This window comes from Mastigoproctus giganteus, chromosome 4 (genome assembly GCF_048544385.1).
Source record: "Mastigoproctus giganteus isolate SK-2022 chromosome 4, ASM4854438v1, whole genome shotgun sequence".
Taxonomy (NCBI): Eukaryota; Metazoa; Arthropoda; class Arachnida; order Uropygi; family Thelyphonidae; genus Mastigoproctus; species Mastigoproctus giganteus.
In genome coordinates this window covers 166,018,284-166,045,798 of record NC_143578.1, presented here as the reverse complement: position 1 = coordinate 166,045,798, position 27,515 = coordinate 166,018,284, and the positions used below count along the sequence as shown (strand labels likewise).

The window sequence follows — 27,515 nt, the reverse complement described above, 5'->3', positions numbered from 1 at the left end:
TGCAGATTCTCTATCTTCTAACTCCTCCACTAATGCTTGTGTTCCCCAAGATTCAATTCTTCCTCTCACTCTTTTTCTTCTGGTATATTAATGACATTTTTCCATTGTAAATCCTGTCCATAGCTTTGCTGCTGATAGAACATTATATTCCACCTTCCAGTTTGAGAAACCTTGTCCTTCACAAATAAACAACATCAGCTTCCTGAATGGCCACCATCAATTGCCTAACTGTTGTTCTAAGGATATAAGAACAGCATAATAATTGGTTATTTTTTGCAAAAAAGAGTGTTGTTCTCCTATGCTCATCTTTTATGATAGTCAGATTTCCAGATAAGACCATGTATCTCTAGTAGGAATTACCATGACTTCTAATCTCTCTTGGCATAAGCACATCACAAGTACTGCTTCCTCTGCATAAAAAAAAAAAAAAAAAAACCCTAGATTTTCTTTTCATTCTCACCATTACTTTTATTCTGAATGGCTATTCACTCTGTACAAATCTGAAATCTGCCCTATCACGGAATATGGTTCCCACATCTGGGGAAGTGCCCTCAGATCCTCTTCATAGAGGATTTGAAGGCACTTCCCGAATCTCTAATGCCCCATCTCTTACAAAGTCTCTCCACTCTGTCTCATAGTTCAGTTTTTTTCTTCATGCATTTTTCCACAAATACTTACATGGGCATTGTTCTTCTGAATTGGCATTTAATTACCTCACTCTGTTCCAAACTAGTCCAAACACATGCAACAAGCAGAAGGCATCCAATCACTGTCCAACTTTAAATTCACAGAACCAACTTTTCCTTTTCATCATTCCCCTCTATTTCTGTGTTCTGGAACAGACTTCCTTCACTTATATATCTCCAAATTTAATTCTAATGTCAACAAGTATCATTTCGTCTCAGCCTTCAACTCATACAGAGTACTAGGTAGTATATGTTCTAATATTCCAAACAGGTACAAGTTTGAAATTTTCATAGAGAAAAAAAAAAAAAAAATAATAAAATAAATAACATTGAAGCAGCAACATGAAAACATAGATAAATATCATTAAACATGCATTATAATTATGAGGCCTGCCAGAAAAGTAATGAGATTAAATCAATGAAAATTATTTAATTTTATGCAGAATGACAATGGTAACCCTCGAAATAACTTCCCTCTGCAGCTACACAACATCTCCAATGGAATTTCGAGTCGTTAAAGCAAGACTGGTAGTATTCATCTGTCAACTCATTTATAGTGTCAGTTACAGGAAAAGGATGAAAAAATGGATGACTGCGGAGCTGGCTAGTCAAATAGAGCAGAAAAAGATAACATGGGACAGTTACAGAGTGATGAAAAGTACTGAAGCCTACAACAGGAACAAGTTGATCTGTAATAGTACTACAAATAAGATCAATGAGGCCAAGGCTGTGTATGGATGAATCAGCTTGGTCCACTTGATATCGATGGGTCAACTGTTGATGATCCTGCTCAGGTAGATGACAAACTGAATGAGTTTGTCATCTACCTGAGAAGTTGGAGGCCAGAAGCTTATCAAATTCTAATGGGGAGCTAAATGATTTTGTGGTAACTGGGAGCAAAGTGAAGGAGAAATTGTTGAAGTTAAACATAAGAAAGGCACTTGGGGTGGATGGGATCTATCCAGTTATATTAAAGAAGGCAGCAAAAGAAGTAAGCAAACCCTTAGCCATAATTATGAGTGTCCCTGGACTTAGGAGAGGTACCCCACAGAATAGAGATGCTCAAATGTATCCCCAATTTACACAGAGGGATCAAAGGGTGACATGAGTAATTACAGACCTGTTAGTTTAACTTCTGTTCTGGGAAAAATAATAGAATCACTTGTTAAAGAAGCATTGCAGGATCATCTAGAGAAGACTACAGTTATAGTTCTGACACAGCATGTGTTTTTTAAAGGGAAGTCTTGTCTGACCAATTTGATTGGATACTACGATGTGGTCACAAAGGAACTGGATGCAAAAAATAATTCTGATATCATATACTTCGATTTCAGGAAAGCTTTTGGTACTGTTGCTCATGGAAGACTGCTGTAAAAATTGGAGCAGTATGGCATTATGGGTAAGTTGCTGCTATGGATAAAGAGATGGTTGAGTGGAAAAAGACAGAGATTGGTAATCAACTGACACTGCTCTTCATATACTGGTACTAATGTTATTAGTGGAGTCTCCCAGGGTTCAGTGTTGGGCCTATTGTTGTTTTGTATGTTTATCAATGATATTGATGAAGGTACATCAGGCTTAATGTCCAGGTTTGCAGACAATACAAAGGTTGGCAGGGTTGTTAATGACAGTAATGAAAGTATGCTATTGCATCAGGATCTAGAAAATTTGGGTTGAGAGGTAGCAACTGCAGTTTAACATTGTGCAGTACTGCACTCAGTGTAATGGAGAATGGAGAAAGAGCTGGGGGTAATTGTGCAGTTAGATATGAAGTTTTCTGAGCAGTGCAGACAGGCTGCCAGAGCAGGTCATGGCGTCTTGTCAATGATATACAGGAATTTTGCTAACAGGGATAAGGAGGTGATTATCCCTTTGTATAAGGCAATGGTCAGGCCTTGAGTACTGTATAGTAGTCTGGAGGCCTCATTTTAGGAAGGATGTAGAGCTGCTGGAACGAGTACAGAGAAGGGCAGCCAGATTGCTCAGGGGAACAAAGTGCTACTGTTGCCAAAAAAAAGGCTTAAGTTCTGCAAATTGCAGCGTCTGGAGACTAGGCACCTTCGAGGTGATCTGAACGAGGTGTATAAGGACTTGAATGGTTTGAGCGAGCTTAATGCTGATGAGATTTTTTTCTCTTGCTCGGATTACACATCAGATGGGGCATAAATTCAAATTGAGCAAAGACCGTTGTAGAATAGATGTGCAGAAAGTTGCCTTTAGGCAGCAGGTTGTTGTTTGCTGGAACAAACTTCCATCTATTCTGTGGTTGTGGAGGTCGATAGCTTAAATAAATTGAAGGAAGAATTGGACAAATGTTTGGAGTGAATGGATGGGTGAAATGGGAATTGTTTTTTTTTTTTTCTTTTTTTTTTTGCTGATGCTGTATAAGATTGCTTTCTTATATGCCTCTACTAATGCTAAGGAGAAAGCATGCATTGGCTAAGAGAGCAGAGAATAGGGACAAGGAATTTTTGTTGTATGTGAATACAAGGTAGAAAAAAAAAATCAGATTGGACCCTTGTGAACTTTGTGTGGGAAAGTCTTAGACAACCCAGCTGATGTTGCAGATGAATTGAACAGGTACTTTGCATCTGTCTTTACTGACGAAAGATCCTTTTTGCTGAGAAGAGGCTGTGTGAGTGAAGCTAAGCCATATGAAACTAGTGATGTCGTAATTAAAGGTAATTGTTTATTAGAAAAATTTTTGAGCATAAAGGCAAGTAAGGCTCCCGGAGTTGATGGCATATATCCTGTAGTTTTGGGGGAGAGCACGAGGGAGTGTATTGAACAATTGAGGTTAATTATGCAGACATCTTTGGGGACTCAGGGAAGATTCCTTTGGATTGGAGAGGTGCCAATGTATTGTCAATACATAAAAGTTATTCTATGAGCGAAGTTGGTAGCTACAGACCAGTTAGTCTGACTTCAGTAGGAAAAAATTTAGAAGCAGTGATTGAGTGCAATCCAGCGATATTTAGATATATATGGCATTCTGAAGGACACACAGCATGGATTTTTTAAGGGTAAATCATGTTTAACTAACTTAGTGGGCTATTTTGATTCTGGGATTGAGTCACATCTACACATGTGACTGCGTAATTCTGAAGCTGTTAATGCAACTTTAACTTTTTTTTGGGTGGCTAAAATTTAATTTCACTGGTGGTTAAAGTAAGTAAGTTTATAGTTGTAAAGTATTTGGAAAGCTAAGTTTAATATTCAGATAGCCTTTATTATCAATATTTTAGTGGGAATTTCGTTACTTTTGTTCAGTAGCTTAAATTTAATTTCTTTAGTGATATAATTTTTGTTAGGAGTTTAATTTCTTCGATATTTTGTTAACATAAATTCTGTAATATATTGTAAATTTTAATTGCATAATCCTTGTAAAGTTCAAATTTTATTTCAATTATGGTTGATACAAGATACACTTACAATACAAAAGTCCTGGGATATCAGGGATCAAATGGAAATGCCTGCAGGCATTTCCAGTGTGATTTACAACTTCTTTGTTTGTACAACCAGGGGCATGTGTTCTAGGGCTGGTCTAGTAGACACCTAGCTCATCTGCCAGTTCTTTTAAAGTGCTTACCCTAGAAACAAATATAGCTGGCAGCTCATCAGAAACTGAAGTATCTCCTGATGTGCCAAGTGATGTATCCCTCCCCCTCAGTTCGGCACCCAGAAAAGAATAGTCAAGGCAGCCAGACTGCTCTGGTCAAAGGTGATCTAGTTTTATTGGGTGACTCTATTGTCAGGAAAACAGGTAACTTTTTTTGTAATAAAGATAGGAGAGTCCAGAACCAGAAGGTGTTTGCCAGTTTGGTAATACCATCAACTACAATTGATGATATTAGCAACAGATTGTCAGATTTTAAAGAGAATTATTATTTATGTGGGGATTAACAATATTAAGCATACATGACCTGACCTGACCATCTGTTGAAGAAATATAGGACTATGCTGAGAAAATGCCGATGTTTGGTCACAATGTGTATGTTTCTGCAATTTTGTTCAGACACGATAGGAGGGACTATATGCTTGAAAGCCTTGTGGATTAACTCAAGACTTGAGGGAATCTATTTTGTAGAGATGATATTTATTTAAACAAAGGTAGTGCAAAGATTTTTGCCAGTATCATTGAGGGTACCCTAGAGCAATGGTTTTCAATTTTTTTTTAATAATGGCAGCCTTAAGTAATTTATTTTATTTTGTGATAGTTATTATAATAATATAATTATAAACAAAATTACAATTCATAATACAAATTATATATACTTATAAAATAATTTTATTCTTTATATAGAGGTACTAAATTAAAAGCTACCACAAAATGGATACTGTACACCTTTTTATAATGAAATAAATATATAAATTTAAAAAAGAAATAAGTTCAAGTAACTTAAACCCAAATTACGTGGCACCCTAGGGTTCCATGGAACCCCGGTTGAAAACCACTGCCCTCGAGATTTGGGGAAACTGCTAATTGGGCCCCCCCCCAATTAGCAGTTTTAAGAGCAATTGCCCTTCTCAGGGGAGAAGGGCAATTGAGATCTGCACTTATCTGATGATATGGGTCAAAGTAATGCTTTCACTCACCTCACGAATTCTTGTTTGTTGCCACTACAGCCGATGTTGATAAGATGTTCTCAGGGTAGTGATTTTCAAATGAGAGGGAAGATATAGCTCTGATATAAACCTAAATAACTTCAAGGGATGTGTCATGGTAGTAAACTATAGAAAATTACTTAGTCTCAACTATGTCTGCAGTAATGTCATAGCCGACCGGGCTAGCCGGGTGGGTAAAGTGCCTGTCTGGCAACCCAAAGGTCGCGGGTTCGAATCCCGCCTCGGGTTTGGATCAAAGTACTGCAAAAACCTTGGGAGGTGCATTATGGCCACAGAAGCCGATGCGCCAACAACTACCAAAAAAAAACAAAAAAAAAAGTAATGTCATAAATGTTGTCAATAAAATGGCTAAATTTGAACTCCTGGCTAGGACAAACTAATGCAGATATAATAGAGCTAACAGAAACTTGGTGCTACCCAGAATTTTGATGATGTAGAGTTCCACTAAGGTGTGTATAATGTATTTAGGAAAGATAGAAGAGGTGGAGGGGTCACGCTGAGTTTGAAAAGAGCATTTTCTGAGTCTGAAGTTACGTTTGCCAGCATAGAATCTGTGTGATGTGAGTTAGTTGGAGCAAAGGAACAATGAGGGTGGGAGTAATCTACAGGCCAGAAGATTGTGAAGAATATGACTAGAGTCTTTACATGCAGATGGAATGGGCAGGCAAGCATGAATGTCTTATTATGGGTGACTTTAATTTGCCTCAGATTGATTGGAATAAGTGGGAGGGAAACTCACAATGGGGAAAATCTTTTTTAAATAAACTAGATTTATTATTTGTACCAGCATGTAAGAGAAAGTACTAGGGGTAAGAATATTCTTTACATCATCATTACAAACAATTCAGATGATATCACAGGGCTTAAAATACAGGAACCATTGTCAGGAAGTGATCATGCAATTGTCAGCTGTAAGATGAAGAAAGATGTTGCAGTAGTTAAAGATAAAGGCACGGGTTTTAACTTCAGAAGAGGAGAATTTTTCAGTTTAAGGTGCTATATGGCATCTGTGAATTCATTTTCTTTGTCTGCATTGTGATGAACGCTATCTTTTGAAATGCCTATCTCACGAGCTGCTTGCTGAACAGATTTTCTTGGAGAACATTGGTATGTTTCCATTACTGTTTCTTCTATTTTTGGGCCTGTGGACGTCCGCAGTCTTCTGGAACGATGCTTGTGGATGTCTTGAACAGTTCCATCTGCTTCAAACTTATCTTTAATGCGAGCAATGGTGAGCCATGTTGGTGGATCTCTTTCAAACTCCCTTCTGAAACATCTTTGCACTTCCACTACATTCTCGCACTTCCAGTAGCACTTTAGGATGAATTTCCTTTCTTCAAAGCTTAGTCTCATTTCAGCCATAATTTGTAATTGGTTACAGCTAAAAAAGAAAAAATATTTATTTATTTGTGGGCTGTAGAAGTGTATACATTTTTTTTGAGACACTATTTTTAATACATTTATTATATATAAATATTCATTTATTTGTATGAGATGTTAGTATAGTATAGTAGCTAATGTCTGAAATTCTGTGAAATATAATGGCACAGATAGGAAAATAAGAATCACAATTATTGCTCTTTTCTTTGTCAGATATGCATTAGTTATATTGACCAAATGGATGTTAGAGAAGTCAGGCAAAAACAGCTAAATGAGCAGTATTATTTCTTGTGTAATTGTCCAAGGTGTGCTAGTTCTGATATGGTAAGTTACATTATGCAAATATTATAATTAGAAAGTAAAAGCAAAAAATCTTAAATTTCAGTACTAAGAAAGACATATTTTAGCCATGGAATGTGAAAATAAGTCTAGTGAAAAATCTGATTATAGTTAAAATATTTCCTATGCATTAGTTCAACAGTTCTACTTTTTTGACTTAAATATTACTATCAGAAAAATTCAGCTTCCTTGATAAAAAGCTTTTTTGTAAAGAAATAGATGCTGATTATTTTGTTCTCTATATAAAGTAAACTGTAGCCATTATCAACTCACTGCAGGATGTAAGCCTCCTCAACGATTCATGTTGAGGGAAATGGACCATAATCTGCCATGCTGGTCCAATGCGGGTTGGCAGATTGACCGTATTTAGCAGTCAGGGCCTTGAACCGTGGTCTACTCAAAGAGCGTGTGCTACTGGACTCCTGCTCCTGATCACTTGGCTACAGAGGCCTTCACAACTGTATACATACCTGTATGTATACAGTTGTGAAGGCTGCTTAAATATTTGAAAAATATTACTTTGAGAAATAATGTATTTCTGGTTGGTTTTGTTTACTAATCAGCAATGTGTTATCTGTGCATCTTCTGTATGAAAGAATACTGTGGTTTGGAATAATGTCAAAAACTTGGAAGTTGCACTAACTGAATATTAGTATTATTACTGTTATTATTACGTTTTGATGCATTGTTGTAAATCTTCAGCATGCCATTTTTCAGACATTTCATAGCATACCTTCTTTGAACTTCTTTGTAGAAGTGGCGATTGAGTTTTACTCAGTGGAACAAATTCTTTATGCACAATCCCACTGATATTCAAGCAGACCTACTCATGCTTACCTAAATCTGTGTAGTAGTTTCTGGTTAAGAGCAATATAACAATGGTCCCTTGCTCTCCATATTCTTCAGTTCTAGATTCCTGTAATTTCTTCTTGTTCTTGAAACTACAGTAAAGCTTCACAAATTCATATTTCATTAATTTGGACCCTATATAATTCCAACTGCCCTTTTTTAAATATTTATTTTATTTATGCAGAATGGAGATTTTTTCCTAAATGAGAATTAATGATACAATCCTAAAGATTTTTCAGAATGGATTTTTCTTTAGTAATTACAAAAAGTAAGAATTTCTTACTTTTTTGTAATTCCAGTCTGTGGGTCTGGGAATCATACCCAGCTGTAAACATTTAAAGAATATTTGTGTTTTTTGATATTGACAGAGCAGGATACAAAAAGAGAAAAGATGGTGGTCATTATTAAAAATTATAACATTAAAGTGCTATTTACTACTGGGATGCAAAATCAAATGCAAATTAAATACAGTAGTAAGTGTATTGAAAAAGGTATTAAATGATGACAATATTCTTATTGATTTATACAGAATCAAAAGTGTAGGTGTCAAAATGTTTCACAACAGTGGCAATAATAATATTATTAATTTGGGATGTATAAAAACATGCCTAGAATATGATGTGATTGGATATGACATGGAGATGGGGAAAAAAAAGCAACACCTCAGTTCAAGAGGAAAACCTACAGATGAACATTTTTTTGCCATAATTGTGCAAATGTTATAATTAGAATTAATTAAATTAACATGTTACTGGATTGTAATTAAATTTTCTTGTTTTTATGAATTAAGATGAAAATATTTACATTATAGAATATAGTTATTATATTCTATAATGTAAATTATAGAACAATGATGAAGGGGATCAAAAAACAAACTCCGTAAGGAAGCATTTCCAACAGTGGCAGGACTGCTGTATCAAGTTTCAAGTCTCATTTTTTATACCATCTGGGAGCAATATGATTGTATCTTGTACCATCAGTGAGATGCATACCACAGTTTTGGAATCACTATAATGCTTACAAACAATTTTCTATACTAGCTGGGAGCAATATGATTACATCTTGTACCATCAGTGAGATGCATACTACAGTTTTGGAATCACTACATTGCTTACAAGGATATGTCAAACATTCATGTGAAGAAGACTTCCTTCAACAGCAAGCAAAAAAACTTGCAATACATGCTTAAATATTTGAAAAATATTACTTTGAGAAATAATGTATTTCTGGTTGGTTTTGTTTACTAATCAGCAATGTGTTATCTGTGCATCTTCTGTATGAAAGAATACTGTGGTTTGGAATAATGTCAAAAACTTGGAAGTTGCACTAACTGAATATTAGTATTATTACTGTTATAAAATCATTTATTCATGTATGTTAGTTAAATAAGTATGATGATGTGACTGATCCAATTATAAGTATGATGGTACATTTGCTGTCTGAACAGAAAAACTATAATGCCTCTTCAAGTTATAGTTTTTAGTCCCCTTAGCTTCATCACTTCAAAGGTGACCAACTTGATAATTGGTTAGGCTGCATGTTGTAGTGTTAGATTGTGGGGGGATTACAGTGAATCTTCATAGTAATGACAAATCACCATAACAATTAAAATAGAAGGGCAGTCGGGGATTAGCTTTTAAATTTAGTTGATCTAGGATGTTGCTAGCACATTTCAACTCTCTGATAATCAGAGTCAACTTGATAGCTTGTTATTTTCAATACAACCATGGCCAGAAGTTTTGTTTACAGAAGTTGTTGGCCCATATGTTTTTGGATTGCGCTATCAGTGAATGTTGTCTCTCTCTCTCTCTCTCTCTCTCTCTCTCTCTCTCTCTCTCTCTCTCTCTCTCTCTTTTTCAGGCCATAGAGCAGAGCAGAGCAGAGGCTCCATCAGTGGCAGTCTCATGCCTGGGGGATGGGAACACTGATAGCATCATTAATAATTTTGCCAGTTGTTGTTCTCAGGTTTTTTGTTTTGTTGGTTAAATCTTAGTTTTTGAGGGAATCATCAAGAACATTTATAAATAATATTACATAATTATATTTGTGCCACTGATCTTAAGATTTATAAGCAACATGTATTAATTAACTGTTTTATACTCCTATAGTGTCTTAAGAATGAATTGGTCTTGGTATAGCCATATATTTATCAGCTTTGCCAATTTGTTTTCATTCTGGGCACATGAAAGCTAATAAACTCATACATTATCTAAAGCAGCATTTGAAACATTGCGTCAAGGCCTTCAGTGGGAAGAAAATGTAACAGAAAATATATCTGAATGTTCAGAGGTTAAACAAATGCAAACTTTTTATGAACGGTGTACAGTAGAATCCAGTATATAAAAAAATAACCAAATATTTTATAACATAATTCTTAAAAGTGTACTAATAAATTGTGGGCATCATTTAAGTAGTCATTTCTTAATAATATATGTATTAATAAATTCTTTTAAAATGTTAAAAAATTATTCATTCCCACTTCTTTTCCTATTTTACTATATTTCTGAATTTGCAGCATTTTTCATTATTGAAATGGTCATATTTCTTTATAATTAAATTTCTGTATAATGAATTTTTTCAAGGGAATGATCGATTTCGTTATATCACAGTATTATAATTGGAATAACAAATTGTATTCCCTTTCAGTTCTAGACATTGAATGTAAACTTAACCTTATGTCAATAAGGAAAAGTCAGATTACCTCTTAATAGAGAAATGTAAATATATTATTGCTGAATTTCTGGGAAAAAGAATCTCATATATTGTAAAATGTAATGGTTAGCCAGTGAATATTGACTAACCATGAATTCTGTTCACACTCCTTTTCAGGAATGTGAACAGAATGTTGCAATCAGTAACTAATGATAGCAGTGGATCCTTCCACTTGTTCAGATTACGAACCTAAGGGGGCATAAATTCAAATTAAGAAAAGACAGATGTAGATTAGCTGTGCGGAAATTTGCCTTTAGCCAGCGGGTGGTTAATTGCTGGAACAAACTTCCATCTGTCGTTGTGGAAGTTGATAGGTTGAATAAATTTAAGAAGGAACTGGACAGGCATTTGGAGGGAATGGTGTGTTTTTTTTTTTTTTGGCTGATGCTGCATAAGCTCATACACTTGCTTTCTTGCATCACATGCCACTACTACTGCTATCAAAAATTAATGTTTTTGGTAGAAAATGTTAATTTTCAGATTCAATAGGTTATTATATTAGATTTTCTGATTTGTGAATTTTGGACAATAATAACATTATCAATAGCTTCTTCAAGAAGACTATTAGTGTTCTGATATATATCCTCAATTATCATCATGTGGAGGGGTGCAAGGAAACCTATATTGGATCCACTGTAGTAACATACATACTGCACACTATTCAATCCTGTCTCACATGTACTTCTTTAAGTCCAGTCATGTTTTATGTAATGATCTACAGTAGAATGGCTGTCCCATAGGTATAGGAAACAACAAAATTTTTTAACCTTTCTTGTATGCCCATCAATATACCAACTAAAGTCACCACAAATATTCCATCGTTTGAGCACTCTATTGAATTGCTGCTTCGAAGAAAGAATACATCCTACCCAATTTGTCAACAAAGGGCTCATTTGAGAAGAATTTCATCTGAGAGTCATCCCCAATTAAAGTAGTCTGTGGAATATTATTAAACTAATTTTTAACAAGATGCTTGGATAATCCTCAAGATATATACATATATATTGATCTTTGGAAGGCTGATTACTAATCTGTTTTTGGTTTTTTTCACTAGCACAATTAGTTTTTGTGATGAGAATGAATACAAGTATTTCATAATATATTGTATAGTATATAGTAGTGGTATATCGGTATTGTAAACAATACCCATTCACTGTTTTTATCCATTTGTATTTGATTAGAAAAAAAAAACAATCAAAGACCATACATAAAACAAACTTAAGCAGTTCTGTTTGTATGTAACTTGGTAAGTATCCATATTTCCACTACATAGCAAGGTCTGGTCGTACCCATTGAATCTGCCTAATTCCAACTTTGTGCCAAGCGTCAGTCAGTGGTAAGCTGCCTTTATTATCTGAGCCCAATGCAGTTATATGTTTTGCATAATGGTTAATCCTGCACTGCATATGCATCTCAGCTCACAGTGAAAATTTACTGCAAAAAATATTTTTACTGTTGGTAAGCCATGAATTGCAGGGTGCAAAAGCAGACACAACAAAGTGTAAAACTAAGCGGTAGGGTGAGCCAGTACAAGGGTGGTTCAATAAAGAATCGCCCTGACCTAACTGCAGGGGTGCTAGCCTGTTGATTCTTGGCACAGGTTTTTGTCCTTCTCTACATAGCCACCGTGCAGATTTACACATTTTTCCCATTGATGGATGAGGCTATGCATACCATTTTTGTAAAAGTGGTGAGGTTGGTCTTTGAACCATGACTCTGTTGCAGAAATGTGTCTCGTCGTCAGGGAAGTGGGTACCCCAAAGAAATGATTTGAGGGAAGGAAACAAGAAGTCCAATAGTGCAAGGTTCGGGTGAGTAGGCTGGATGGGGCAGTATTTCATATCCACAAGTGGCCACTTGTGTTATTGCAATTTCAGAAATGTGAACTGGGGCATTCTCTTGAAGCATTCTCACACCTTTGGACAGCATGCTACACCTACATGTTTTGATTTTCATTTGTAATTTTGTGAGTAAGTTGGCATAATAGCTTGTACCCTTGCCTTCTTGGGGGAGTGGGGAACCATGATGTCACAATTCCATGGACTGTTTTTTACTTTCAGGGTCGAAATGGTGTATCCAACTTTCATCCTGAGTGATTAGATGAGAGAAAAGGTCTTCCTCATTTTTTTGGCACAGGGCTAACAGCTCTTGTGATTTCTGTTGTCGATCAGCCTTCTGGAAATCAGTCAATAATTGGGGAATCCATCTTGCACTCAATTTCTGTAAATGGAGTTAGTCATGAAGGACTGTTTTAACAGAGCCCACACTAATCTTCACCTGCTGGGACAATTCACGCACAGATATCTGAAGATATTCCATTCTTAATGACTCCACTTTTCTGATCATGCTGTCATCAATGGCTGAATGGGGACAACATGGAATGGGCTCAGATTCTACCGGCGTCCGATCACATCTAAACTGTCTATGCCAATGCTTCACAATGCCATAAGATGGGGCTTCATCCTTATATATAGCAGTCATCTCCTCGTGGATTTCTTTAGATTTCCCCCTCAAGAACAGATACCAGATTACAGCTCTGGCTTCAACTTTGTCCGTGATGCTACTTCGTCACATGTTCAGCTCTGTAAGAGAAAAACAAATTAAGACTCAAGGCTGAAATTTCACACCTTTAGTACAGAGATATGTATGATGCTACACACAATATCATGACTCTGCGTTATGTAGAAGTAGGTGAGGGTGATTTTTTATTGAACCACCCTCGTAGCACGTGGCTATCTCATTCTCATTTTTAATTTTTTAAATTTATTTATTTTAATTTTTAAAGTTTATAAACTATTAAACTCTAGATGGGAACCCTCTTGATTAGGTTCCTTTTGTGCAGAGCACAACCTGAACACCTTTGCATGTGGTGGCCCTGCAAGTACAAACCAAATGTTCTCATACTTGTGGCTAGAAGAGGAAACAGTGACTTGCAGTACAGCTTCGTACTCCTGTAATACAATTCATAATGGAGCGATACAACTGTACTTATGTATAATTATATTGCTTCATTATGAATTAGGCTGGTGAGTTTGCCATTTTAGCATGCTACATACTGTTTAACTGTGGGAAGTGGGTGTGTGATCAGTACATTCTGTAATTAGTGAAATTGTTGATGTGAAAAAACAAAGAAGTAGGACATGGTAAGGATATTGCCGTTTGAATAGTTTTTAAGGTTCAAAAATAATCAAATGTCATTATAAGATACAGAATGTTTGGGTTGTCAATTGTTGAGTTAGACTAATGAAAACAGTGTGTAAAATCATCCACAAAGATTGACATACCATTAATGATGTGGCTAGGATGGTAGGCCTATCTTACAGAGCTGAATCATTTTAATAGAAGATTTGAACAAGTGGATTGTTGATTTAATAAAAGATTTTAACAGGTGAATTGTTGCAAGTTTGTGCCTTATCAGCCACAGACAGACAGAAACTAGTTTGCCTGATTGGAACCTGTAACTTCTTGCTACTCAAGATGAAATTGCAACTTAAAGGATGAAGATTTGATTATATTTACAATATCAAAATCAGAATCCAAAACAAGAATTGAGATTTGGTTTTTTATCTCCAAAGGGATTAGTCATGCTAACCTGTGACTAAGGTAAGCCTGTTTTTTATTTATTTTTTTTTTATTGAACAAATCTGTGCACTTTTGATTTTAACTTCATATATATCACTGATTTCTTTATTTTATAAGTAACTAGTGAAAAATAAATAATAATTTAACCCTTTACTCTACTTATTTTTTAGGAAAAAATGATAATAAATGGTGTAGAATCATCACAGATTGCTGATACCGAGAGTGTTATGATAGCTTCAAAACAGACATTAGAAAAGTTAAAGTCCCTAAGAAAAAACAAAGGTAACTGATAGAGATTTTTTGATTGAGTTTTTTTTTTTTTTTTTTTTTGGAAATAAGTTATTGCACTTACTTTCAATGAATAAATGTAATGAGGAATTCAGCTCTGATTTGAAGGGAGAATGAGCATGATAGGGGGGGGGGAGTAGATTTTTACTTTTTTTTATGTTATCTTAAATATGAATGGAATAAAAGTTACATATTACCAATACATATTGGTAATATGTAACTTTTATGTAAATGTGAGCTCATAGCCTGAAAATTGGAATGTGTCTATCTTTCTCTGTTTGTGCATGGTTATGATGAAAGAGCTAAGGGTTTAAAGTCTGTAAAAAAAAAAAAAAAAAAAAAAAAAGCTAGGCAACACACAGAAAAATATGACATGAAATTCATGGCATGCCAGTCACAAAAGTTTTAGGCAAAAGGAACTTTCATGGGACAGTGAAATCTCCATTTTCATTCAAGGGAACAATTGCTGATCATGACTTAAGGATTGTTTGAGTCAATTTATTTATGGATTATATCCATTTAGAGTTGACTAATAATTGGAGACACTTGTACACTACTATAGTAGCCCTTATTATCAAAATATCATGTTATAAATTCTCTGTCAATTTCTTGATCCACAACTAAATAGAGATTTTGCAATATGATGCTCTGTTAATAAAGTATGTTATCGTGATGTATGTACACCGATGAGCCAAAACATTATGACCACCAACTAATATAATGTTGGTCCTCCACGGACAGCCAAAACAGCTCATACCCGGCACAGCATGGATGCTACAAGATTTCTAAATGTGTCTTGTGGTATCTGGTACTAACACGTAACCAGCAGATCCTTTGACTCCTGTAAGGTCCATGATTGAGATGCCGTAGATCGGAGTTGCTGTTCCAACACAAACCACAGATGCTCAATGGAATTGATGTCTGAGGAATTTGGAGGCCAGGGCTATACCTGGAAGTCTTTCTCATGTTCTGCGAGCCAGTCTCGAACAATCCAGGTGGTGTGGCATGGTGCATTATCCTGCTGAAAGACGGCCGGCACCGCCAGGGGGGGAAAGATCGTTGCCATGAAAGGGTGTACCTGGTCAGCAATGATGTTTAGGTAGGTGGTAGACATCAGAGTGCCCGGCACATGGATGACTGGACCCAGGGTATCCCAGCAGAAATCGCCCAAAGCATGACACTGCCTCCACCAGCTTGTTTTCATCCCATGGTACATCCAGGCACCATCACTTCCCCAGGTAAACAATGCACATATACCCAGCTGTCCACATGGTGCAACAGGAAACGTGATCCATCTGACCAGATGGCCTTCTTCCAATTACTCAAGGTCCAGTTTCAATGCTCGTGTGCCCGTTGTACGCGCTGTCACCGGTGAACCGTGGTTAGCATGGGCACTCGGAGCAGCCCCATTTTCATGAGGGTTCAATGTACTGTGTGTTGTGACACATTACTCCCATCACTGGCATTCCAATTACCAGCTAGTTGCACCACAGTTGCCCTTCTGTTGCCACATATCATCCAGGAGAGTCTTTGCTCACCTCAAGTATCGATGAGCCGTGGTCATCAAACACCTCACTGGCAATTCGTGGGTTTCCCCTCCTTGGACCACTTTCAGTAAGTACTAACCATGGCTGACCGTGAGCATCCCACCAGCTGTGTCGTTTTGGATATGCTCTGACCCATTACAATTTGGTCTTTGTCAAATTTGCTTAAGTCTGCTGCCTTTCCCATCTGAAGAACAAGAGTAACACTGATTAATGGAGCTCAGTATCAGGTGTTTTTTTTTACCATGTCCCAACCTGCACATAGTTCACCTGCATTTGCTTTGATTTGCATAATGACTCACTAGTCATAATGTTTTGACTCATCAGTGTATACCATCAATAATAGTTAGCTCTTTGTTGAAGATGCTTCCAACAAACTTGCATAAATCCTGTACATGGAAAAAAGGGAATATTCTATAGGAAATGTACTCAATTGCATGCTATATTTATATACAACTGAATACCATCATTATACTCTTCCTCTTTTTGCCCCTGGAGCTATAGTCCTGGTTATGAAAGATAAATCTTTAGCATTGTAAAATTAATTTCTTTCATTGTATTACCAGATGACATGTTTTGTAAGTAATCAAAAATGATAAAGACAAGTTAAAACAGAGAAGTATATTTTAGAAGTATGGAGTAAATAAGAATACTTTGATAATTTTCTAAATGGAGGAGCTGAGCATCTCACTGCAGAAAATAAAAAAGATTGATATGCCTGAAAATCTTTATTACTGAGGTATAAAGGGCAGCTAGTGTAGATGAAATTACACTTTAAATGTTTATAGCTAGAGATAAAATAGTAGTGTCATAGTTGCAAAATCTCATTATCCAGAAGTAATTTTCTGAATGGCAAGTTGCCATAGATTGGAGCAAGGCATTAATTGTACCAGTATATAAAAAGTGAAATAAAGATGATTGCGGAAATTATCAATGAATTTTACCCCTTAAAATACATAGTGTATATATTTTACAAGCTAATTAATAATAATACAAGCTAAAATCTATGCAGCTATCTTAGAAAAGTAGGTTATGGTGACTACTGTTGACTAATATTGTTAGACATAATTGTGGAGATGCTGGATCAATTGCACTATGACAAATTATGGAAAAGTCATGGAACAAAAACAGTACCTGTATTTAGGATTTCTGGAGCTAGAAAAAGTAGCCAGAAATCGTGCTTTTCAGATTTTATAAAAACATGGTATAAGGAGAATAAAAGTTTGTATAAAAGTTTAAAATCTGCATTCAAGATCAAAGTAAGTATTGAAAAATGCTTCCTTCAATCCTGACCTTATTGAATCCTCACTTAGAGTGAAGCAAGCTACATCTTATTATTATTATTAGCCATATGGTACAAGGAAGCCTGAGGCTTCCTTGTACCAGCCAAAAAAAAAAAAAAAATTCCCAACTTACCCTGAGAGAGAGAGAAGTAGAAAGGAATCACCAAGAAAGTGAAGAATGATGATATCCAGCTCAGGACCCTGGGTTTGGCAAGCCCATACTCACCAGATGTGAGCTCCCGGGGTTATCCACGACCTTCTATAATTTTCATGAATTACTAAAAGATTGAAAATTACTGAAAAAATTTAGTGTGAAATATTTAAAAACTGGATCATTATTATACGTAGATGATATTATGCTATTAAATAACAGCTTCAAGATATTCAAGAATCTCTGAATAAATTAGATAAAGATTGTAGAGAATTTGGCATTTAAATTAGTTACACAAAAATTTTGAAAGTTGGGACAAGGAAAATTTAAAATGCAGACCAAATAACCAAAAATTATAACAAAGATTAATAAAGATGGAAGATTGACCAAGGAAATAAATAGAATAAGTGAATGGTAGCTGGTTAAATATATTCATTTGGTGGAAAAGAAAAATTAGCTGGAAGAAATTAACTCTTAATAACAGCTAATTCTCTTTTATTAAGTTATTAAGCCTATTTTAACCTGTGAAACCAAGAAGATTAACAATGAAGGAATTGATCAAATATTGGAATCTCCAGGAATGAGAGTTTTAAGGAATATAAGTGACGCTAACAGATGGGAGCGATGGCAAGACCATATTTACGAATGTAGGAATGAGAAAAATTCTTAGTAGCAAATATCACTCAAATGTAAGCTCACTCAAATAAAGGGAAGCAAACTTAAAGTATTATGGGTATATAAAGGATGGAAGAAGGGAGATTACCTAAAAAGATAATTAAAGCAAGAAGCATGCCAAGAAGATGGATCAGTGGCATTAAAAGAAAGACTGCTTCTTTTTTTTTTTATTAGAACCTATAGTACTTAGTACTGTGCTTGGATTGAAGGTTGAGAAGATGAAAGAAAATATTTATTGACATTGAACTTGAACTTCTGTAGACTGTAATTTTCAGGAAATACGTATGAAGGAAGGTTGTTCCAGAAAACGGCAGTTGAATGAATAAACGAGGAAGATGAAAAGTTGGTTCTATGAGTTTGAAGTTGGACAGTAAAATGGATGTTGGCTGGTGGCTGCACATGTTCAGACTGTTTTGAAAGAGAGAGCGGGAATTATAGAAGCCAATTCAGAAGAACAGTGCCCATGGAAGTATCTGTAGAAGAGGCATGCAGCAGAAACAGTACGTTTATGAGATAGTGAGTGGAGAGACTCTGTTAGAGATCAATCATTAATTAACCTAACTGCACTCTTCTGAATGGAATCAAGAAGCCTAAGAGAGGTTTTGGGGGCACCACCCCCAGATGTGGGAACAATATTCCATCGTAGGGCGGATTTGCGATTTATACAGAGTGAGCAGCTGTTTGGAAGAAAAGTAACGCCGAAAGAGAAAACCAAGTTTTTTTTAGATGCAGAGGAAGCAATATTTGTAATGTACTTGTGCCAAGAGAGATTAGAAGTCAGGGTAATCCCCAAAAGAGATATATCATTTTGCCTAGAAATCGGAGTGTCACCAAAGATAAGCCTAGGAGCAGAAGAATCCTTTTTGCGATATATAAGACAACACTGAGTTTAGAAGGGTTGAAATTAACTAAGTTGTCTTTGCCCCACTGGAGAATTACCTGAAGAACTGCATTTAAGGAATTGGTAGCAGATTTTCAAGAAGTTGAAGCTGATTGAGCAAGGCAAGGTTTCTCAAAATGAAAAGTGGAATGCAATGTGCTATCATTGCATTCCACTATGGATAGGATTTCCAGTCAATGGAAGAAGGTCATTAATATATCAGAGGAAAAGAGGGGGGAGAAAGAACTGAACCTTGGGGGACACCGGCATTGGTGGAGAAGTTAGAAGACAGATAGCCATCTACCATCACCCTCATTGAGCGATCAGAGAGAAAACTGGATAAACAATTACAAAAAACAGTTGGCAAACCATAAGATGGAAACTTGTTTAGAAGACCTTTATGCCAAACACGATCAAAAGCCTTTGAGATGTCAAGAGCAATTACTTGTGTTTCACTGAATCTTTCCATTGAATTAGCCCATAAATGGGTAACATAAGCCAGGATATCACCAGTGGATCAACACTGACATAATCCATACTGATGATCATTGATCAGACGCAAGGTTTCTAGGTAGTTTAAGAGTTGGCGGTTAATTGATTTCTCCATTACTTTAGAAGTAAAAGTAATTGCAATGGGACGATAATTGGATGGGAGGGATTTGTCACCCTTTTTTAGGAACTGGCTAGATATGAACAAATTTCCAAGCAGAAGGAAAAACACCTTTGGAATAAGAAAGTGAAAAAAGACTGCAAAGAATAGGAGTAAGTTCAGGAGCACAGGTTTTGAGAATAAGTGGAGAAATACCATCGGGACCTGGAGCTTTCTTAGCATCAAGATTCGTAAAAATCCTTCTGACATCCTTTTGATGGAAGACCACAGGAGGCATTGAATGGAGCATGTTGGGAATGGTGGGAGGTGTTTTATCAAGATCATTAATACGTGAGTTGGAAGAAAAATGGGATGCTAGCAGGTCAGCTTTATCCTTGGCTGAAGTGACAACAGAACCATCTGGTTCTGTTGTCACTTCAGCCAATCTCTGTCACTTTGTTGTCACTTTTGCCCATCTCTGCTCCCACCTCTGGTGGGAGCAGAGATGGGCAAAAGTTGCGGCCAATAGCTTTGGCAAGAGACCAGAATGCTCGGCTACCATTAAGGCAAGAAGCAAGTTTTCTACTCTTAGCCTGTTCAAACTCTAGTTTAGACTGATTAATAATTGCTTTACAATTGTTGCAAGCTTTGGTGTAGGCAGAAAATGAAACTGAAGAATTAGAAACAAGCCAATTACGATATGTAACATTCTTCTCTAGAACAGCCTTAGCACATTTATTGGAAAACCAAGGTTTAGATAAAGGACGAGATTTTAAAGTGGAGTGTGGGATAAAGGATTCCATTCCTGCAAGAATAATTTCACTGACAAGATTTGACTGAGCAAATGTTGACATCAGAAGTTTTGAAACAGTAATCCGACCAAGGAAAAGAAGAAAAGAAATCGCGCAGGTGATCCCATTTTGCATTCTTGTAATGCCAAACAACATGAGGTTGGGAATAGCCATGAGATAAAGGTTCCATTGGAGAAGAGACAATCACCAAGTTGTGAGCTGAAGTGCCTAAAGGACCTCTCACTTCGACCGTGTACTTAGAAGGGTTGTTTGTGAGAAAAAGATCAAGCGTGTTGGCTGTATGATTAGGATTGCCCGGTATTCTTGTAGGTAAATGAACAAGGTCATTAGTAATTGCAAAAGCCTCATCATCTCGACCAGCTGGGTCGGTTTGACTAGAAAACAGAAGCCAGTTGGAGTTGTCAACATTAAAATCACCAAGGAAAATTACCTCACTGTTAGGAAAGTTGGATTGGAGAAAGTCAAGTTGCAAAGAGAGGAAGTCAAAGAGCTCGAAGTGATTAGTGGAGTTGGGAGAACGGTAGATACAACAGATGAATTTGACACAATGCTGGTAGAGAGATTTTAAGCCAGAGAAGATCGAAGAGAGGAGATTCCAAATTGCCAAGTCTCTGACAGGGAATATCAGAACAGACATATGCACAAGTACCACCTTTGAGGCCGACCGGGCTAGCCGGGTGGGTAAAGTGCCTGTCTTGCAACCCAAAGGTCGCGGGTTCGAATCCCGCCTCAGGCTTGGATCAAAGTACTGCAAAAACCTTGGGAGGTGCATTATGGCCACAGAAGCCGATGCGCCAACAACTACCAAAAAAAAAAAAAAAAAAAAAAAAACACCTTTGAGGCGAAAGGAATCATATAGCAAATAATTTGGGCATCTGAGATGAGCAGTAGTTGAATCAACTGATAACTGAGATTCTCTCAGAAAAAGTACATGGGGTTTGGCAGACTGCAAGTGGAAATGGACATCGTTGAGATTAGAATTGAGACCACGTATATTTGTGAAATGAATTAGGAAGTGTTTGGGTGGTTTAGATCTTTTTGCAGATAAGCTTTCTCTATTAGTTTGACAATTCATGGTGTATTCAATAGTAAGAAAAATTGGGTGGGACATGCTGTGTGAATTAATGAAATTTTTTGGATATGGCGTACACATGGTAAGAATATACCCAGTTTCTTGACATAACGTTGCCTCGACAACTCACAATACACACTACTCAGACTCTCTCCAGTCACTATCTGGCAGAGTAGAGGTAGCAAGATTATACACTAGCTGATCCAGAAACCTCCTAGAGAGTCACCAATCGGTTCGGTCTCCTAGACTCCTAGTTTTAGACTCCTAGGTAGCAAGTACAGCTTGTCTGGCATATCTGAGAGAATGTCTGTGACAATCTCAAGGCTTGCTCTATCTGTGTCTAAAGATCTAACAGGAAGTAAGATAGCATTGAGGAAAATAGTAAATAAAAGGCCTGTGGGTATAACAAATTTGATATTGATCTTTGTTATGCAAATGTTACTATGAATAAATTATATTTATCTTACCTTTAAATCACTTAAAGTTCTCTTGTAAAATATTCTTATCAAAATGAAATTGGGAGAATAGTGCTCTTAATTTTTTACAGTTACTAATTACTAGAAATTTTAGTTATTAATTAATAGAAATTCACAGACACTGGACTCATTCTTCATACTTTGCCTGGAAATTAAATAATGATCTTCAGGAATAACTTGTAAAAACAGAGTTGCAAACATTGTTAAATAATAAAACTAAAAGGGGGGGGGGGTTGATGTTTCCAGAATTGCTATACAGGATGACGATGAGAATTTATATGGCAATACTTTCTGTTGTCATTCTGACAATTGGATTTGTACACTTGTGTGCAAAACTTAAGTACCAACACTATTTCTAAAGGTTGCAACCACAAAATCTTTACTTAAGGTACTCTTTACTGAGGAGAGTAGATTCAGTCTCATCAGTGATTCTGGACATCAGCTAATCTGGTACGCTTCTTGATTAGACCAGGGTTCGAGCCCATCACCACCAAATACAGAGGATGTGGAAAGGTCAGGGAATGACCACCGCATATCCCGGAGCAATATGGCCTTAGTTGCTAATGCTCCTAAAAACAAATAACAACAACAACAGCTAATCTGGTGAGAGGTTAGCACACGGTATCACCCTGCAAAAATCACTGAAAGCGATCGATATGGCGGTCAAGGTGTTCTCATCTTGGGAGGCATTATCTTGGTTGGTCGACTTGGTTACACAACTCCAGATACTGAAAGGCGGTACTGTAACTGGTGCACGATACTGTACTGAGGTAATCCTTCCCCATGTGGGTCTGTTCCGAGGTGCCATTGGCCCCAAGTTTGTGTTCATGGATGATAACACCACACCCCATCGCACTGCAGCTGTTGATATGCTTTTGGAAAGTGAGGACATTGTTTGTTTGGCCTTCCTTGTTCCCCCCATCGAACACGTATGGGATGCTCTGGGAAGACACCTGGCATGTCCACACCCACCAGCAAATGTTTACCAACTGAAGATGCCGCTGACAGAGGAATGGACAATGTTACCGCAAGAACTTATCAACAACATTGTTCTAAGTATGGATAGGCAATGCAAAGCCAGCATCGACATTAAGGGTGATCATATCTCCTACTGAGAATCACCTCTTCCCTTTGTTCCACCTTTGGCAGTGATGCATCTGTATCATGGCAGCCAGTGCTACGTTGCCATTTTTGAATAAAGTCCTCTGTACTGTTTTGTTTCCGTTGTTGTGTCAGTGTTGTTTCCTTCATCATTTCTGTACCTTACGAAGTTCCTTTGGTGTGCTTTTCCCATATCCAGGGCACTCTTATGAGAAGCTACAGGTGAAAACCTGACTGGTCCTTAAATTTGCACACCAGTGTACTATGTCTTGAAATGTCAGTGCATTAATAAATTTGTGTAACAATGTATATCCTGTTAATTCTTAATTTAAAATTAGAAAAAGGTTAATTACATATATAAATAATTAATATGTTGTATTGATTGAGCTGTTCATTAGGTAATTTGACTTTTTAGAAGCTACATCAAAAATTTTGGAAGTCTGCAATAATTATTTACAACAGTATAATAACATCTTATCTGATATGATTATCTGGAAAGTAAAAATCTTGGATTTTGCCTTTGATGCTTGTATTGATCTGCATTGCTGGAAAGAAGCACTGGATTTTGCTCTACGTACTCTAGATCCTTACAGGTATTCTAAAATTATCTTTATTTTCCATAATAGTGTATTTTTACTTCTGTATTTGAATTAATTACCCTTACTTTCTTTAATAGAATATCTCTTGAGAAATGGTGAATTAATCATTTAATCAATCTCTGGTTGAAATTCTCAGAAATGAAAAAAATTGAATTCACCATAAATATTAATAAATTTTCATCACACTAGGATGCTATGAATTATGTCAAAAATACTTTTTTAGCTATGATTAGTGTCATTCTTTCATTATTCTTTTATGAGAATTTTGCAGCTTTTTTGTTCTAGTAGCCAGTCCTTTGTTAACCACACAGAATTTGTTTTTCTTATCTTTTCATTATTTTTTTTTCTGCTGTGTTATTACCCAACACAATTTTGTTAGAATTTACCATATAAATTTAATATCGAGGACTTATACTAAAGGAGTATTTGTGCAATTAACCTGTATGAGTGTGGAAAATTGACAGCTGTATTTACTTCTAGGAATATATATAAATTGGTAGAGGACTGAAATTACCACTTAAGTTTCTTCATGTTTCATTATGAGGTAAAATGTAACTTATTGCAGTCCAGAACCATTTTAAGCATAAAATTAATATCAAGTAAATATTATGACATATTTTTATTTCATTTTATTACAGAATACTTACTTATTATTATAGAATGAGAAGAAAGGTGCATTCAGTGTAATGTATGATAACTTTTTTTTTTAAATGTCACATATCAAATTATTGACTTAGGTTCAGTTCACTCATAGTCTCTAAAAAGTCACTGATAGTTAAGATGCAGACTATGGTCTGAAAATTGGTGACCCATGATATAGGATTTGATGTTGATGGATAACATGCTATTCATTATATTTATGAATGAATTTATTATTGTAAATTTTCAAGTTACATACGCATTGATTTATATTATAAAGTATGGCATCAATGGCAAAGACAACATTCAACCTACATTCAACATGCTAGTAAAGTTCTATTATCAAGGAATCAAAACAATGAGATTACACAGCCAGTATAACTGAAAGGAGTAAGAACAGTTGAGACAGCATGGGGTTTAAGCATTCAGGGCAAGCATGCAGATTAAAAAAAAGTAAAATTCATTTTAAAAGAAATACATGTACAAAACAATAATTTGTCACATTGATATTATATAGGTTAAAATATGGGATAAATTCACAGAGACTGCTTATACGTAAGTGATAGGCATTATAATGAGTCATATCTAATAACAACTGACTTTATTAACTATTATATATCTTCAAAAGCAAAACCTTCAAAAATAAAGCATAACCATATACTATAGTATAACAGTGAGAGCAATCAGTTATTTTCATTTTTAGAATAGGGCAGCAATTCCATGGGCCTTTGTTTATTTGCATAACATTTTTGCAAGGCAAAAATGTTCTGGATATTGTATTGGTAGTGGCAAATGATGCAAGAAAGCAAGCTTATACAACTTTTTTTTTTTTTTTTTTTCTGTTGACACCAGTTTTTGTGGTTTTATAGAAGTGTCAATAGCCTGTCAGTGGTGGTACTCCCACCCCCATTTTTAGCAAAAACAGTAGCAAGGCACCTGACAAGTTTCCATTTTTTTTTTTTTAATATTTGGAAATGTTTTTTTTTTTTTATTTTGCTTTAACAATTCCATTGTATTATTATGTCTATGCCCTTTAATGGGAAAAATATTTACTGCAGTACACCCAACATAAATGAGTTTGTTGGAATTTGACTACAGATCTTATTCCCTCTTTGCAAATACACTCAGATGACATATTTCCAGATACTCTTACAGTGGGTAGCACAGTAGGAAAGGTATTCTGTAGACTACAATGGGTACTTTGAACAGTGGGGAAAGGATACCATCTCAAATCAGAATATTGTCCAGTTGCATGCAGCCCACTCAAACCAATTCTCCTGTTACACTGAAATTCTCCTGTTGTACTAATGATATCAAGAGTAGCAGACTGCAGAGTTGCTTAACAAGTACAGGTCACTGTTGAAAAAAAGCCGTGAAATAGGGTTGAATTTGAAAGTGTCTGCAATTCTGCCCAGACACGCTAGGAGGGAGTATATGATGAGAGCCTTGTCGATCAATTCGGCCCTGGAAAGATTGTGCAAGGCTCAAGGGGTAGAAGTTTTTTCAGCCTGGACTGTACTTGTTAACAGGAGAGATTGCTTCTCCAGGGATGGGATACACTTAAATAGAAAGGGTGCAAGAATATTTGCTGATGCTATCGAGGCAGTGTTAGGTGGGTCGGAAAACTGCTAGCTTGCGGGGAGACAAAGACGAATAGATTAACAGTAGCCACTGACAGAGGTGAAAGAGATTCTTGCAGTGCTTCTATTGGAATGAGCAGAAGCCTGAAAAACAAGATGCAGGATATTTCAGAGACTGCCGGGAGTCATTGTGGTACAAGTAAACACATGGGTTGTGTTAGGGTAGCTAAGAATAGAAATAGGTGCATGTATACTTGCACCAATGCTAGGAGTTTAGTAAATAAATTTGATGAATTTGAGGTATTGCTCAAAACATCAAAGGCAGATATTCTTGGGATATCAGAGACGTGGTGTCACACAGATATAAGGAATGCAGAACTGGAATTTGGGGAGTACAATGTCTACAGAAAGGAAAGACTGAATAGGAAGGGAGGAGGGGTTATGCTATTAGTTAAGAAATACATAAAATCCAAGGAAGTTAAGCCAGTGGACATCGCTGGACAGTGCAGTGTCGAGTCAGTTTGGTGTGACATAAGCATTGGGAGATCAAAATTGAGAGTAGGAGTGTGCCATAGGCCTAATGACTCTGATGAGTATAATAAGATACTGTACAAGGAAATAGAGTGGGCCATTAAATCAGAGAGTCTTATAATGGGAAATTTTAATTTCCCAGATATTGACTTGAATTTGGGGGCTGGTCACTCACACACCAGCAAGGCTTTTGTGGATTTATTGGATGATTGTTTTCTACATCAGCATGTTCAGGAGGCAACTAGAGGGAAGAATACTCTTGATTTGATTATCAGCAGTGATTCTTCATGCATTAAGAATCTGCAGAAAAATGAACCACTAGGTGTATTTAAATTCTATACAGTGGGACCAACTGATGATGTTACCAACAGCAAATGCAAAATGGGAAGCATTCAAAGAACTTATCTTGGAAGGTACTAGGCTATACATACCAACTAAGAAATATTGTTCAAGGTTTAGGCCTAAATGGATGTCAGATGAACTGATGAGGCATATGGCAGAGAAGAAACATGCATGGGATACATACAAATTAACACATGACACAGAAGCCTATGATAGATACAAGTTGATCTGTAACCAAGTTACAAAGGAGGTTAGGCAGGCGAAAGCAGATTACGAGAAATCTTTGGCAAGGGATGCAAAGAAAAACAGCAAGGAGTTCTTTACTTATGTAAACTCTAGAAGGAAGGGGATGAATCAGATTGGTCCACTTGATTTCGATGGGTCAACTTTTGATGATCCTGCTCAGGTAGCTAACAAACTAAATGAATATTTTGCATCGACATTCACACATGAGGAGTTATTTAGCGAGGGGAATGCCAGAGGTGTATTCAACTCTAGCAGTAAGCTAGTGAATCTTGTAATAACTGAGAGTAAAGTGGAGGAGAAATTGTTGAAGATAAACACAAGAAAGGCAACTGGGGTGGATGGGATCTATCCAGTTATATTAAAGGAAGCAGCAAAGGAAGTAAGCAAACCCTTAGCCATAATTATGAGAGCTTCCTTGGACTGAGGGGAGGTACTCACAGACTGGAGATGTGCAGATGTGACCCCAATTCACAAAGGAGGATCAAAGGCTGACATAAGTAATTATAGACCTGTGAGTTTAACTTCTGTTCCAG

General features: G+C 36.4%; 1 protein-coding gene across 1 annotated transcript in view; it reads left to right on the top strand.

Moving 5' to 3' along the window:
* LOC150087172 (histone-lysine N-methyltransferase SMYD3-like) overlaps positions 1–27,515 on the top strand; it is a 153,407-nt gene that overhangs the window by 106,561 nt on the left and 19,331 nt on the right. Inside the window, exons 8-10 of the mRNA XM_090371866.1 lie at positions 6,906–7,016; positions 14,345–14,456; positions 23,461–23,638. Coding sequence (XP_090227992.1) covers positions 6,906–7,016; positions 14,345–14,456; positions 23,461–23,638 — 401 coding nt within the window. The remainder of the gene's footprint in view (positions 1–6,905; positions 7,017–14,344; positions 14,457–23,460; positions 23,639–27,515) is intronic.